Source organism: Elephantulus edwardii, unplaced genomic scaffold, assembly GCF_000299155.1.
Source record: "Elephantulus edwardii isolate Elephantulus edwardi_28Jun2011 unplaced genomic scaffold, EleEdw1.0 scaffold00149, whole genome shotgun sequence".
In the NCBI taxonomy this organism is placed as follows: domain Eukaryota; kingdom Metazoa; phylum Chordata; class Mammalia; order Macroscelidea; family Macroscelididae; genus Elephantulus; species Elephantulus edwardii.
In genome coordinates this window covers 4060853-4077165 of record NW_006399899.1, presented here as the reverse complement: position 1 = coordinate 4077165, position 16313 = coordinate 4060853, and the positions used below count along the sequence as shown (strand labels likewise).

At 41.6% G+C, this 16313-nt stretch overlaps 1 protein-coding gene across 1 annotated transcript in view; it reads left to right on the top strand.

Moving 5' to 3' along the window:
- The window catches only part of GALNT10 (UDP-N-acetyl-alpha-D-galactosamine:polypeptide N-acetylgalactosaminyltransferase 10 (GalNAc-T10)), a 369161-nt gene that overhangs the window by 341570 nt on the left and 11278 nt on the right, over nt 1-16313 (top strand). The window contains exons 9-10 of the mRNA XM_006894736.1: nt 8851-9072; nt 10574-10690. Coding sequence (XP_006894798.1) covers nt 8851-9072; nt 10574-10690 — 339 coding nt within the window. The remainder of the gene's footprint in view (nt 1-8850; nt 9073-10573; nt 10691-16313) is intronic.

The following is a 16313-nucleotide window of genomic DNA, read 5'->3' as shown; positions in this document are numbered from 1 at the left end:
GTCCCACAAGGACACATATTGTATAAGACCATTATTGTAGAAAGAGTATAAGGATCCAAGAGGGGCGGGAGAGGCTGGAAGCAGAGGGATGTGACTGTGGGAGGAAGGGGGCATTAATCATGGGGTTGTATAACATGTTGAGGGGGCGAGGGAAATAGAAAGAATTTGTTCTTGAAAATAATGTGTGTGAATTTTTTAAATAAACTAGTAGAAAATTTTAAAAAACAGACTTCTTATAATCTCTTCCATGCTTATCTCACTTAATTCTCACTTGTTTTTATCTTCATTTTAGAGGAGACTGAAGCATAGAGGTGTTAATTACCTGCTCCAAGGTGGTTAGCTGATGAGCAGTAATTAAGCACCCTGCACTCCTTCTCTCTGGCAGGACACTGGCTCCATCAGGCCGGACAATGCGTATGTTCTCAAGACCACGCGATGCCTGAAGCAAGAACCTATGGCCTTTTATTGCCACATCTAACAAATCTCATCAAGTTGCTGATCACATTTTAAATGTTTGTTCCGTATTTTAACAGCTGAATCCTAAACCCTGTAGAATATCATCTAGAATGTCACCAGAGTTGCAGGGAGGTGGACCACTAACCAGAGAAGGAAGGTAAAGTTTCTGTGAAGTTGTGCAGATTCTGAAAGGACGGTGCCATGATGACAGTTCAGCAAGAACGAGCAAACCACCTGGTCTGCCTGCCTCAGCAACAAGCAGCCCTTCTTATTCTCTTTACTAAATTTACTGAAAATCATGTCTCTGCCTTTAGGAAGGGAGTTTTAGAAAAGGCAGTGGCAGATACCCACTAAACTGTCATTTAGTTAATTCCAACTCGTAGTGAGGCTTTGAGCTGGACTGCCAGGAGAACAAACAGGTTCATCCTAGAGAGCGTGAAACTACACTGCTCTTTGGAGGAAAGAATTCTGCAGCTTCATCTGACATACTTTGAGCATGTTGCAAGGAGGGACCAGGCCTTGGAGAGAGATGTCATGTTTGGAAGGTGGAAGGATAGAGAAAGATAGGGAGACCATTGATGAGATAGATTGATTCAATGACTGGGATAATGAGGGTAGGTATGTCAGAGATGGTAAAGTTGCCACTGGATAGAGCATGTTTCAAGGCTGTTGTACACACCATGACCTTCCATTGGGTTTCTAAGACTAAGTCTTTATGGGAGAAGACTGCCCATTTTCTTCCAAAGGTGCAGCTTACTCTCTCATGAATTGCTGTTGTCATGCAGAACTGACTCAGCAGATCTTCCAGGAGGTTTTTAGAAGCTGAAAACCACACAAAGATTGAAGATGTCAATGATTTAATCTTGCTTGGATCCACAACCAGTACCCTTGGGACCAGCAGTCAAAAAATAAGAAGACATATTTCATTTGGAAAATCTCCTTTCAAGGACCACTTTAAAGTACTAAGAAGCAATGATATCAGTTTAAAGACTAAGGTGCCCTTGATTCAAGTCATGGTCTTTTTAATTACTTGCTATGCTTTGAGGTTGTTAACATTTACCGCTTGCTTAGCTCCAAAGTCAACACTCTTGACACCAACAGTCAGGAAATAAATATACGCATTGCATTGGGGAAAATCTGCTGTCAGGGATCTCTCCAGAGTACTGAAAAGAAATAAATCTAGGGTCTAAGGTTTGCCTGATCCAGGCCATAGTCTTTGCAATTACTTGCTATGCCTCGGAGAGCTGGACAGTGACTAAGGATGACAGAAGAATTGATGCCTTTCAGTTGTGGTGCTGGAAAAGAGCCCTGAACATACTATGGACCGCCAGGAAAGCAAATGGGTCTGTCTTGGAGAGGGTGAAACCAAGTTTCTCCTTGGACGCTAGGATTTTGATGTTCCATCTCACATACTTTGGGCACATGACCAGGAGAGACTGGTCCTTGGAGAAGTACATCATGCTTGGAAGGTTAGAGAGACAGTGCATAAGAGGGAGACCCCAGATTAGATGAATTGATAGAGTAACTGGGATAATGGGGTAGGTGTGGAGTCAGTGAGTCTGGCTCAAGATAGGGCAGGCTTCAGAGCTGTTGGCTGTTGTACATAGGGTCAACAGCCCATAACAAAAACAACAACATGCATCTGAAAGTTGGTTAATGAATAAGGATGGCAGAAGAATAGAGGCCTTTGCATTGTGGTGTTGGAGAAGAGTACTGAACATTCCGTGGGCTACCAAGAGAACAAACAGATGTGTCTTGGAGAGGGAGCAAGCAGGGTGCTTCCTAGAGGTCAGTATGATGACGTTCTTTGTCTCACATACTTTGGGTACGTGGTGAGGAGGTACCAGTCCTTGGAAAAAGATATGCTTGGAAAGGTGGAAGGTCAGTGAAAGAGAGGACAAAGAACACTTTCAACAAGACGGATTGACTCAGTGACTGTAGCAATGGGCTCAAGTATACCAGAGATGATGAGGATGGCAGGAGAGGCCAGGGGTCAGATATATTGTCCACAGGGTCGCTATGAGATGTGTTTGACTCAACAGCACCTAACAATAACAACAAAGCACACAAGAAATTATCCATCTTGTGAAGCAGCTGGTGAACTTGAACTGTCTACACTTTGGAGGTGGCTGCACAACTCCCTACCCACTAAGCGACCAGAGCCCCCTGAGGTAGAGCCAGTGGATTCAACATAATGTGGTGGCTAGCAGCACAAAACAGAAGCTAAGAAAGGTAGAGACTAACGCCAAGACCCAGGCTAGAACCCATAAGAGAAAGTGTTGAGAGTGGAAACTTAAGGAGCACACTGACATCCAAACATCTTTTCATGATTCTCTCAAGATGAGACGGAACAGAAAGAAAAGGAAAGGTCTCTGAGTGTCACAGATTGGTGGTTCAAAACCACCCAGCAGCACCCTGGAAGAACAAGGCCTAGTGATCTACTTCCCTTAAGATTGCAGCCAGAAAGCCCTTTGGGGCAGTTCTACTCTATAGCACGTGCCATCTCCTAAACCAAAAATCAGCAATCTGTACAAAATCAATAACAGAAATAAATATAAACCCTTTTACTTTAGTCCAAACAGTCCATTGTACAACTTTAAGATCTGGATCTGGGAGTGACTTTTTTAGAACTCATGTCTGGACAATGTATTCATGCAGTGTGGATTAAAATATTAGATAATTTGATTCTGTAAGAATAACAATGATGAATGGAGAGTACTGGTTGTCAGAGAGGAAAGTGCAGTGGCCCCTCAGCTTCTGTGACCTGAGCCAGCCAGGCAGCCAGCCAGCAAGCCTCTGGCACTGGGTGAAGAAGCTGAGAAAAGGGAGGAGCTGCTGTGTCTCAGAGTGGACACAGTTGTAAATTAAGTGCAGGCTTTGTCAGTACAGCCACCTGGTGGTTATTCTTGTTATGTACCGTAGAGTCAGAACCGACCCATAGCTGACCCACCGGCAGGTTTTTCAGAGGCAGTTAATCACAACATGGGAGGAGATTGCCCATCCTTCTCCTGCAGAGCGCCGGTGTCCTTGAACCACGTGCCTTTAGGAGTGCAGTGCAGCTCCTTGCCACTAGGCCACCAGAGCTCACTCACAGCCACCTGGTAGGTAGCAGGGAAATCCCACCTCTACTGCCTGGGTCTTCCTTACAAACACTGTCCTCCAAACTCCAAGCAAAAAAATCTGGCAAACTATAGCCACCAGGCAGATCCAGCCCACCTTTTTTTTTAAATGACCAATGAACTAAAAACTACTCTTTTTTTTTTAATAATAGGAGAAGTTTTGAAAGAAGAAGAATATTTCACAACACAAATCACATTGTGTTAGAACACTGCTACACCCGTTCATTTATATGTTATTCTGGGCTCCTTAGAACTGTGTACAATTGAGCATCTAACAAAGAGACCATATGGTCTATGAAACCTAAAACATCTGGCCACTCACAAACTATCTGGCCCTTCACAAACTGCCTAACCCTTTACAAAAAAAAATTGCTGCTTCCTACCTTCTCTTCTCCCAAAACAGTCATTTGCACTGAGGTTTAAATGACTGATAATATCTGAAGAACTATCCTTTGCCCTTCAGAGAGTGTTATGGATTGATAACTTTGTGGCAGAGGTGGAGGCTGAAGCTTGAAGCTTTGGGGGATTTCTAGCAACAAGCAGGGATTAGAGGAAGATGCTTTGTAATGGGGAGTTGTCCTGGAGTCAGCCTTTCTCAGTGCCAGCTGTCAGAGCCTCTCAGCAGGAGGTATCCATACAACAGATGGAATACAGCATTTTCATCACAATTATGTGCATGGCTTTACTCCTAGGTATTTCTACATAGGATTTGTATTGCTGCAAATACGTTGAGGTACACAGTAGAGCACACACAGGGCAAAGCTGTTAAAGTTTCCATAGTCCTAGCCCAAGCTTTGTGGGACTGAGTCACTGGGCGCGAGGGGTAGGAACCACAGTCTTAGGGGACATCTAGGTGAACTGGCATAACAGTCCATCAAGACAGTGTTTTGCATTCTAGCGAGTCGTGTCTGGATTTGTAAGTGGTCATCTAAAATGCAATTACTGGCCCCTCTCCTTCTGGAGGAAAGAAGAGTGAAGAAAACGAAAGACTCAAGGATATAATCAGGCCAAACGAGTCATGGACCACGCATACCACAGCTTCTAGTAGTCAGCGACCAGAAGAACTAGAGGGTGCCAGCTGCCACTACCAACTTCTCCGAGCAAGATCACAATAGAAAGTCCTGGGCAGAGAGGAGGAGAAATGGAGAACAAAATTAAAATCATAAAACAGAAGCCGGCTTACTTGTCTGATAAAGACTGATGGAAGCTCAAGACTATGGCTCTTTGGCTGAAGCCCCCCTTTGGAGACCTTTCAGCTAAGCAATAGCTTTGCCCATAAATTAAATCGTTAACATACCTATGAAGAACATACTCCTCAGAGCAATCTGTCACGTGAACACAAAAGGGCAGCATTTGCCTAAAAGCAAAGCTCAGAAAATAGGAAGGGACAGGAAAGAAGGACAAATGGAAACAGGGAGCCCATGGAGGAAGCAAAAAGAGTGCTATTACCTTGAGGGGCTGCAACAAATGTTAGGAAATAGAAAGTTATTAACTGTTGAATGGGAAACTAATGAACTCTGACAACTTTCATCCAAATCACAATAAAATGTTCAGAACAAAAAATATGGATTTTTTTTTAAATTATGGAAATTGAAATCTGATAAAGAAGATCCCTTTTCTGCAGACTCATTGTGATGGGCGGTACCCTTTAAATTGCCTCCAGAAAGAAAAGTGCATGGCAGCTGTTTGTGTAGATCGCATTCTATAGTTGTTGTTGTTGTTGTTGTTGCTGTTGTTGCTGTTAGGTTTCTATCTAGTTGAGTTCAACTCATAGCAATCTTATGAACAACATATCTGAACTCTGTCCTATGCTGTGCCATCCTCTCTGATATACTCAAGCCCACTGCTGCAATTACTGTGTTAATCCATGTGGTTGAGGGTCTTGCTTTCTTTTGCCAACCCTCCGGCTTTCTAAGCATGATGTCTGTGGTGTTAGCCTCAAAGCTGGCGCTTTTTTAGCCATTATGTTAAGTGCCCTCTGGTCTCCCGCAACCTTAACTGTAGACATGTAGTCTTGGGGCTAGGATATGAGCAAGAATGCTTCTGGCACTGAGTAGCAAGGCTTGTGGCAAAAAGGCTTGAGGAGAACAAGACATAAGGGAGACTCTGGAGCAGGACCCTCATGAGAGTGAAACCCTGGTGATGATAGTGGAGAGACTGAGGCATTGCTGTAGAGAAACTGTGGCAAGGTGTGACCTGAGGCTTCTTGCATTTGTGCTGGCTACAACTAAAGGCTTTGCTATCCTTGCTTTTGATGATGGAAGGAAAAGCTACTTGGTGAACTGAACTGGACTTTTACTAAGCATTATGAAACAGACTTTGCCTCCCTCACTCTCCAACTTACTTCCCTAATAAACTTCACTCACAACTGTGAGTCTATGAGCCAACAATAAATAAATGAACCTCTTGCTGCTGATTTCGCTATAGGGACACCATAGAACTGGGCTTTGGGCCCTTTAGCTTCTTTCTGCTCTGAATCAGTGAGAGGATGTGCTATCCTCACTCCCTCTGGCCCTTTCAGAGAGATGCTCATGACCCTGTGCCCCCAGATACCATTTTCAGCTCTCTAGACAATATCCTTCTCCAAGGAATAGTCTCTCCTCTAAGGAATGCTCAGAGTATGTGAGATGAAGCTTTGCCATCCTTGCCTGCAAAAAGCACTCGGGCTGCACCTTCTCCAAGACCTATTTGTTATTTTGGAAGTTCATAGGATGTTTACTCCTTCAACACCACAGTTCAAAGATATTAATTCTTCTTCTGTCATCCTTATTCAATGCACATCTCTCAGATCCATGCCAAATGATTAAAAAGAGCATAATCTGAATCAGGAACACCTTAGTCCTCATACATACATCTTTGCTCAATCAATAATTTGGAGAGGTCCCTGATTACAGACTTTTCCCAGTGCAATATGTCTCCTAATCTCTTTACTGCTGGTACCAAGTGTATTCATAGTGAAACCAAGTAAGATCAAGCCAATAACAGTTTCAATCTTTTTTCCATCTATCGTGATGTTGCTTATCATTCCAATGGTGAGAATTTTTTTCTTTATATTGAGATGCAATCCATATTGCAGGCTTCAATGTTTGCTCTTCTGTAGCAGTTCTTTCAAGTCTCCTTACTTTTAGCAAGCAAGATTGTGTCATCTGCATCCAAATGTTATTGATGGATCTTCCTCTGATCCTGAAGCCATATTGTTCTTGATAGCGCCCAGCATCTCAAATAATTTCCTCAGCATACAAATTGAATAGACATGGAAATGTGATACAAGTCTGATGCATGCCTTCCTTCATTTCTAACCATGTGGTGACTAAAAGGTCATAACTAAAAGAAGCAGTGGCTCCAGGACAAAAGGAGGGCTGTAGGTTTTGTTGGGGTGTTTTTTTTCTTTTATTCCTATTTCTTTGCAAAGTTTGGACACATTGTTTTTCACAAAAGATCCTTCCCATTTCCTTCACCCAACCCCACCCATCAAATTGTGCAACCCTATAAATAACACCCAACCCCCCCTCATCCTCACCCTTCTATTTCCAACCTCCCCACCCCTGCCTTGGATCCTCATACTCATGGCAGAAGTGTCCAACTCACTGGTAGCACAAAAAAAGTAAAATTGAAGAAATGGAGCAAAGAGTCAGTGAATTAGAAGACAAGAGCCTCACTGAAAACATACTTGAAGAAAAATCAGAGATGAGACATAAAGAAAATGAAGAAAACATTAGAATCATGTGGAATGACATCAAATGGAATAACATATATATGATTGGAATTCTAGAAGAGGGGAGTGACAAGGAAATTGCTGAAAAAAAAATAGTGGAAGAAGTACTGGAAGACAACTTCCCAGGTATTTTTAAGAATGAGGAAATCCACATTCAAGAAGCACAGACATGAACTTTAACCTATTCTGCACGTTTTTGACCGTCTCTGATATACTTAAGTCCATTGTTATGGTTGGACTGTGTCAGACCATCTTGTTCAAGGTCTTCGTTCCTTCTCTGATCCTCCCTCCACCTTTCCTAGAAAGTTGCCTTTTTCAAGGAATGGGACCTTCTTGACAACATACCCAAAGTATGTGAGGCCAAGATTCGTATCTTTTCCTCTAAGGAACACCCTTTCCTGGTTGCACTTCCACCAATAAAAGACTTGTTTATTTCTTTGGCAGCCCTTAGGATATTTAGTACTCTTCTTCAACACCAGAATTCAAAGGCATTGATTCTTCTTCTGTCATCCTTATTCATTGTCCATCTGTCAGATACATAGAAAGTAACTGACAATACCATTGCTTGGATCAGGCACTCTTTAGTCTTTAAACTGAGGTCCTTGCTCTTTAGAGCTTTAGAGCATTCCTTGCCGGCCTTTTTTCTCCCAATGCCACATGTCTCTTAATTTCTTGACTGTTGATACCATGGATGTCAGTTACAAATCCAAGTAAAATTAAATCATTGACAACTTCTTATCTGTGAATTCTAATGTTCGTAAAACATACTTTAAATAATTGGACTATCCATTTCCTAAACAGCGTGCCACTGGAAACTCTATGAACTTTGAGAAACGACGATAGTTCTAAAAAGGCTTCAGGTCTTTTGTTCACAGCGTTGCTATGAGTCGTGCTCGACTCGACAGCCCTCAACAACAACAATATGTCATTACTAGCTGCCATCAAATTTCTTTTCTAACTCACAGCAATCCCTTATGACAGGGTAGAGCTGTTCTGTAGGTTTTCCTTATGGGAACAAATTACCTTTTTCTCCTAAAGAGCCGCCACTAAAGTTAAAGCACTAAATTTTCCATTAACAGCTGAACATTTAACTATTGCATCACCCAACACGGATCCCACTGCCTTCAAATCACTTCCAGCCCTTGAGCCTACAGGTCAGAGTAGAACTGCCGCATAAGCTTTGGTGCAGTCCATAGTGTGTTCCGATACTGACCAAAAAGCCACACATCTCCAGCAGTTCGAGTCTACCAGCTGCTCCACAGAAGTAAGATGGACAGTGTTTTCCTGTTAAGATTTACGACCTTGGGAGCCCAGTGGAGGGTCAACTCAATGGCAGTGAGTTTGAGATTGAAGGTTTTTATGGAAACAAATTCTCACATCTTTCTCCCACAGAGAAGCTGCTGAGTTCAAACCACTGTGCTTTTCAGTAGCAGCAGAATGCTTAAGCCACTGTGCCACTAGGGGGGGGGAAATCTGGCTTCTACCTTCCAGAACTCTGCACCTGTTGCTGGCCGTGGTGCCTCAGAAGCCCTGACCTTGCACCCACCTTTTGTCTTCTAGAACCTTAAGCGAGTGGCAGAAGTGTGGATGGACGAGTACGCCGAGTACATTTACCAGCGCCGCCCTGAGTACCGCCACCTCTCAGCCGGGGACGTGGCTGCTCAGAAGAAGCTACGCAGCTCCCTAAACTGCAAGAGCTTCAAGTGGTTTATGACCCAGATCGCCTGGGACCTGCCCAAATTCTACCCACCCGTGGAGCCTCCGGCAGCCGCTTGGGGAGAGGTGAGTGTGGAGAGCACAGCCCAGTGCAAAATGAACAGCCAGTCCTCTGGTTCACAAATGGGCCAGAGTGCCATTAAACATATAAAATAGAAAACGTCTTCCTTTCCTCCATGGCCTTCCTCTCGGGACTTGCCATAGTGTGTTCTTATTTACAGCTTCATATTCTAAGTAAAGAAAAGATAACAATTTTAAATTCCCAGTGTGGATTTCACCATTCATCTATATTACACAATGCCACCAGTTTTCAGTGCAAAAATTTAAGAGCATTTGTGACTCATGTGAGAAGTTGAAATTCCATGATCTGTATTTCCTCCCTCATCTGTACATGTGAATTTTGGTCTTCCCCAAACAGTCTGAGCACTGCATGAATCTAACTCCGCTGTTTTTATTTCACTTCTTAAGAATGTACATACTCTTCCAACACTTTCTGATGAATAAGGGAGACTGGAAGAAAAAGTTCCTTCCAGTTCTTGGGCGACCCACTTTGCCTGTCATCCCATATAATTTACTCAGTTGTGATCAACTAGCAGAGAAGGAAATGAGAAAGAAATTACATTAAAGGAAGTTAAAGGAAGGGTTTCTCAGTCATTCTTCTTTCTTACATAATAGTACCTCCCTCGTGTGATTCTTATGTCATTATTTGTGTGTTCAAAGCAAGTTCCAGTTTAAAATCAGACATGCCCTATCAGACCTTCCCATTGCCCCAGTCAGTTATAGGGTGATTTTCAACAAAGGATCTCTGAACCACAGTCTCTGGACCAACTGGAAGGGAGGCTGTTTTATTTCCTAGTTTATGCTATGATATAAATTCCAGAAGAGAGTGGATTTAAAAAACAGATTCCTATTTTTCCATCTCTCATTTCTGGAAGCTAACAGCTAAATCAGGATCTTGGCCATATTGATTCTTTCCTCCCCAGCACCTCTGCACAGTCCATGATCCCTTGACCTGTAGATGATCCTCACAGGGTATCTGTCTTCCCCATGTACATGTGTCTGTTGTCTCCTTTGGTCTTTTTTATAGCTTAGAAATGGTAGGACCCATCCTAAACAGGTAGTACCTCAACATAACAGAAGAAAGCAACTGTTTCCAAAGAGGTTCACATCCAAATGTGCAGGGGCCAGGAATTTAACACATACTCTGGGGATACACATTTTAATGTTTAACAGATGCACCATGCAATTCCTGAACTTACTGAATCAAGTTCTCAGCAATGGGACTGGGGGGGTCTGAATTTCAGCAATCCATCACTTCCAGTTCCTCCCATCACTCCCACCAAATGAATCTGCAGACTCTAAGCTCATGAGTGTTTTGAGGAATTGTTCTGTGTTGACTGAGTATTCATTTACTGATAAACGCTGGGTAATTCCAATAACCCAGCACAAACTCAGAGCTTAATGTGCCTAATGTCTCAGCCCTAGTTCCTACCTCCTGCCCCAGCAGGGACACGAGGGAACACCTTGAAGTGCTTCACTGGTCCTCTTCACCCTTCTTTCCTTCCAGATCCGCAGTGTGGGCACAGGGCTGTGTGCAGATACGAAGCATGGGGCCTTGGGCTCCCCACTGAGGCTAGAGAGCTGTGTGCGGGGCCGTGGAGAGGCTGCCTGGAACAACATGCAGGTAGGGGCTGCTCTCAGGGATTCTGGGCATGTGGTTGGGCCAGGCTCCACCTTCAGAGAGGGAAGCATGGCCGTCAACTACCTAAGTGGAGCCTGTGTCCTCTGGGCCTCAACTATCCTGAGCAGAGAAGGGGCTATGACACTGGTGAAGAGAGAAAAGTGAATCTCAGACACATCAGCTGAGTCATAATACATCATACTGCTCATTCAATAATTAAAACAAGGATATAGTAGATATCAGAGACATGGCCAGACTAACAGTTATAGAAGATTCCATCAAACCACAAAAAAATGTACATTCTTTTCAAGTGCACAGGAAACATTTGCAAGCATCAGATCCATATCCTGGGACATAAAACAAGGCTCAAGAAGCTTAAAAGGTTTTAAATCATACCAAATATGTTTCCTTACCACAGTGGAATGAAATTAGAAACCAATAACGGAAAGATCTCTTAAAACATCCAAATATTTGGAAACTAAATAACACACTTCTAAATAATTCAATCTATCTAAAGAAAACTGAATATACATGGACTGCCAGAGAACAAACAAGTATGTCTTAGAAAAAGTACAGCTGGAATACTTCTAGGAATAGGGGATAACAAGACCTTGTCTCACATACATGGTACATGTTACCAGGAAGGATCATACCTGGAGGAGGATATTATGCTTGGCCAGTTAGAGGGTCAGTGAAAAAGAGGAAGAGCCTCAGGGAGATGGACTGACATAGTGGCTACAACAGTGAGCTGAATGAAGCCCAGCAGTGATTGTAAGAGTGGTGCAGGAGCAGGCAGGTGGGTTTGGTTTGGGGCAATTATTTTGTGTGCAGATGGCCTAGTGGTGAGAAACTGTGCTGCAATCCTGAAGGCACACAGTTCAAATCCACCAACTGCTCCAAGGGAGAAGGATGAGCAATCTCCTCCCATGCGATTAACTGCCTTTGAAAACCCACCAGAAGCTCATCTATGGATCAGTTCTGACCCCACAGTACACAACAGTGACAACAACAGATAACAGGGAGCCACAGTGGTGTGGTGCATCGTGTGTTTCATTGCTAAGCAAAAGGCTGAACATCTTGGAAGTTCAAATCCACCATTAGTTCCATGGGAGAAACATGAGCAAACTCCTCCCATAAAGATTTATAGCCTCAGAAACCTGATGAGAGGATTGCTATGAGTCAGAACCAACTGGAAAGCAATGACTGGTGGTAATGGAATGAATAATAATCCATAATTAAAGTAGAAATCAAAGTGGAAATTAGAAAGTATTTTGAACTGGACAAGAATTAAACCATATCAATATTTATAGAATGCTGTTAAATCTACAACACTGAATACCTCTGTTAGACATGATCTCAAGTAAATGACTTGAAAAACGAGGGGAAAAAAAGCAAATGGAAATCAGAGTAAGCTGAAGGGAGTAAAATAGCAGAACAGAAATCAATGACCTAGAAAATAAAAATAAATTAAACCAAAAGAAGGCTCTTTGGCACAGTAAATAAAACTGACAAACCTCTGGCCAGAATGATCAGGAAAAGGGGAGAGAAGATACAAATTATAACTGTCAACAGTGAGACTCATGACATCACTATAGATTTCATAAATATTAAAAAGGGTGATAAGGGAATAGTAATAATTTTTTGCCACTGCATTTTACTATTTACAAGAAATGGGCACATTTACTTAAAGAGGCAAACTACCAAGTGTCAATCATGTAGAAATAGATAACTTGAATAACCCTATTAAAGAAGTTGATATTGAAATTAAAAGCCTTCTCACAAAGAACAATCCAGGCCATATGGTTTCACTGATTAATTGTATCAAATATTTAAGCAAGAAATGTTACCAATTCTATAAAAATTCTTCCAGGAGCAAATGTATTCTAGTCATTCTGTGATCTCAGTATTCCCCTTATACTAAATAATGACAGACTATGACATTACAGGAAAACCTCAGGCCAGTATATCTCATGAACATGTTGTTGTTGTTGTTGTTGTTGTTGTGTCCCATCAAGTTGCTTGTGACTCATAGCAACCCTGTGTACAAAAGCCCTATACCAAAGAAAAAAAAAGCCCTATACCCTGCTCTATCCTGTGCCAATCTTAATGTCTCTGACACACCTACCTCCATTACCCCAGTCACTGACTCAATCCATCTCATTGAGGGTCTTCCTCTCTTCCCTCCACCCTCCCAAGCATGATGTCCTTCTCCAAGGACTGGTCCCTCCTTACAACATGTTCAAATTATATCAGAATCCTTGCCTGCAAGGAGCAGCCTGGTTTCACCCTCTCTAGGTCAAACCTGTTTGTTCTCCTAGCAATCCCTGGTATATTCAGTGCTCTTCTTCAGCACCACAGCTAAAAGGTATCAATTCTCCTTCTATTATCCTAGTCTTTGTCCAGCTTTCTGATACAAAGACCATGGCGTGGATCAAGTGCACCTTAGTCTCCAGACTGACATCGTTGCTCTTTGGTACTCTGAAGAAGTCTCTGACAGCAGACTTTCCCAGTACAGTTCCTGGCTGCTGGTACCCAGAGTGTTGATTGTGGAGCCAAACAAACTGAAGCTGTTAACAATCTCAATCTTTTCACCATCTATCATGATGCTGCTAATTGGCCCAGTAGTGAGAATCTTTGTTTTCTTGATGTTGAGCTTTAATCCATATTGAAGGCTGCAGCACTTGACCTTCTATAGCAAGTTTAGATAACCATATCCAATGTTGTTGCTATTATTGATTGCTGTCGAGACAAGCATGACTCATAGCAACCTATGAACAAAATGCCTGAACCTGTCCTATAACTATCATTGTTTTTCTAAGTTCATAGAGTATCTAGATGTATATTGTTTAGGAAATGGATACTACTCGTGCTTCCAAACCTGTCTTAATCTGGGAGCTCCACCAAACACTGTCCACCATGAATAACCATTAAGGCATTTGACACACCTATCATACAGGGTTCAGCATCACAGCAACCCCAGGTTACCTCAGTACAGCAAATTGACAGACCAATGTTGTACCACTTAGAAGAATGTTCCTCCAAAATATAATAACACTAGGCCCCAGGGCCACAGGCCCAAGGGCCCAACCAACTTTCAAATAAAAAGACCCTCCACCAGGTCCTATTGATTCTAAACAAGAGGCTTAAAAAACAAACAAACAAACAAAAACCAAACAGTCCACATCCAACCCTCAACCAAAAGAAGAAAGCCCACCTTTCAGAGTCCAACTGCTTCACCCATGAGCCTCCCAATCATATCCAATAGCAATAAAAAATTATAAATATGACTTATCTTAGTAATGCAGGATTGGTCTAACATTGGAAAATCAAAGTGATGCAACATGTTTACAGACTGGGAGTAGGGGCAGAAATATGTGTATTTATTTTTTAAGTATATATTTATGTGCCTATTTTATAAATGTGCATATACTTTATATATTTTTATTAAGCAGTCACTTCAGTAAACTGAGGAAAAAAATTCACAAAATTCAGGACAAGTTCTTGACTTAGAAACAAAAAATCTAGTGTAAATCAGAAATAGAAGAGAATGCCTTCAACTTACTATGTGCCCCAAAGTAAAAGACTTGACTACTAGCCAGAAGTTTCTTAGTTAGAATCCACCCAGGAGCACTTCAAAAGATAAATATGTCAGTCTGCTTCTGAAAGGTCACAGCCTAGAAAAATCTATGAAATATTTCTGCTGTGCACATGTGTGACCAAGAGTCAGAAAGACCTCTATGGCAGCTAGCAACAACACCAAATGAAGAACCTCTAAAGAACATTATACTTAATGGTGAAGGTCTGAATCTTTTTCTCCTGAGATCAAGAATGAAACAAGGATGTTCAATCATATTATTTCTATTAGACATTGGACTTTCTGGCCTCTATAACAAAACAATTAAAGAAAGAAGTCATTCATATGGACAAAGTTTATCTTAGCTGATAGCAAAGTACCAGAGGAATGTCTATCTGTGTTTCATTGACTATACAAAGGTATTTGACTGTATAGATCACAACATATTGTGGCTAATCTTGAGAAGAATAGGAATCCCAGAACATTTAATTGTACTCATGCAAAACCTATACTCGGACCTCTTGGTTGTCTGAACAGAACAAGAGATACTCTCTGGTTCAGGGTCAAGAAAAGTGTACACCAGGGATGCATCGTCTCTCCATACCTTTTCAATCTATATATAGAATAGATCATCCAGAAGACTGGACTCTACAAGTATCAGTGTTGGAAGAAAACTCATCAAAAACCTGCATTATGCAGATGACGCAACCTTCTTGAAACTGTAGAGGACCTGAAGCATTTGCTGCAGAAGGTCAAAGACTGCAGTCTTCAATAAGATTTAAGCTCAACATCAAAAAAACAAAGATTCTCACCACTGGGCCAATTAGCAGCATCATGATAGATGGAGAAGAGATTAATATTGTTAACAATTTCCACTTGCTTGGTTCCATGATCAGCACTAACAGTCAGGAAATCAAAAGATGAATTGCATTGGGAAAATCTACTGTCAGATTTATCCTATCCAGAGTACTGAAGAACAGTGATGTTAGGGACTAAGATTTGCCTGATCCAAGCCATGGTCTTCTCAATTACTTTCTATATATCTAAGAGCTGGACAATGACTAAGGATGATAGAAGAATAATTGATGCCTTTGAGTTGTGGTGCTGGAGAAGAGTATTGAACATACTATGAACTGCCAAGAAAACAGGTATGTCCTGGAGAGGGTGAAACTTAGATGGAGAGAGTGAAACTGTTGTGTTCCTTGGAGGCAAGGATTGTGATGCTTCATCTCACATACTTTGGCCATGTTGTCAGGAGGGGGACCAGTTCTTGAAGACAACATTCATAAATGGTTTTGTGTTGCTGTTGTTTTTAGTGGATCAAGTCAACTATGACTCAGTGACCCTATGTGCAATAGTTGTGAACGCATCCCTATTCTGAGCCAGTCGCACTCTATCTGATACATCTACCCCCATTATCCCAGTTACTGTATCAAATCATCTCATTCAGGGTCTTCTCTCCTGTGCTGTCTCTCTACCCTTCCAAGCATGGTGTCCTTCTCCAAGGACTGGTCTCTCCTGGCAAAACGCCCGACAAATTTTGTCATTTTTCTGGAAGTTCATGATATGTTTAATATTTTTTACCAACACTAATTAAAAGCATTAATGCCCATTGAAACTACAAAAAAACTTGTATAACTAATGACTGACTTTAGCAAAGTTGCAAGATACAAAAATAAATAATATTTTTATATACTACTAATGAAGGATCAGAAATTACTACTAAAATATTAATAATAACATGAAAAATGTGAAATAAGTATGTCTTTGACTAGAGATACAAAAGTTTTATATACTAAAAATTATAAGCCTAGCTAATAGAAATTTTCAAAGCTCTGAAGAAATATATACCATGTTCATTGCAGTCACCCATTATTATCAATGCATCTTGATTGCATGTTTGATCGATCTCCAACTGTAAAAGTTGGTAGAAATCATCTATTTCTTTGGCTCTGGTTGTTGGTGGATATACCTGAATGATAGTGGCATTCACTGGACTTCCTTGTAAGCATATGGATATTATCCTGTCACTCACAATGTTGTACTTCAAGA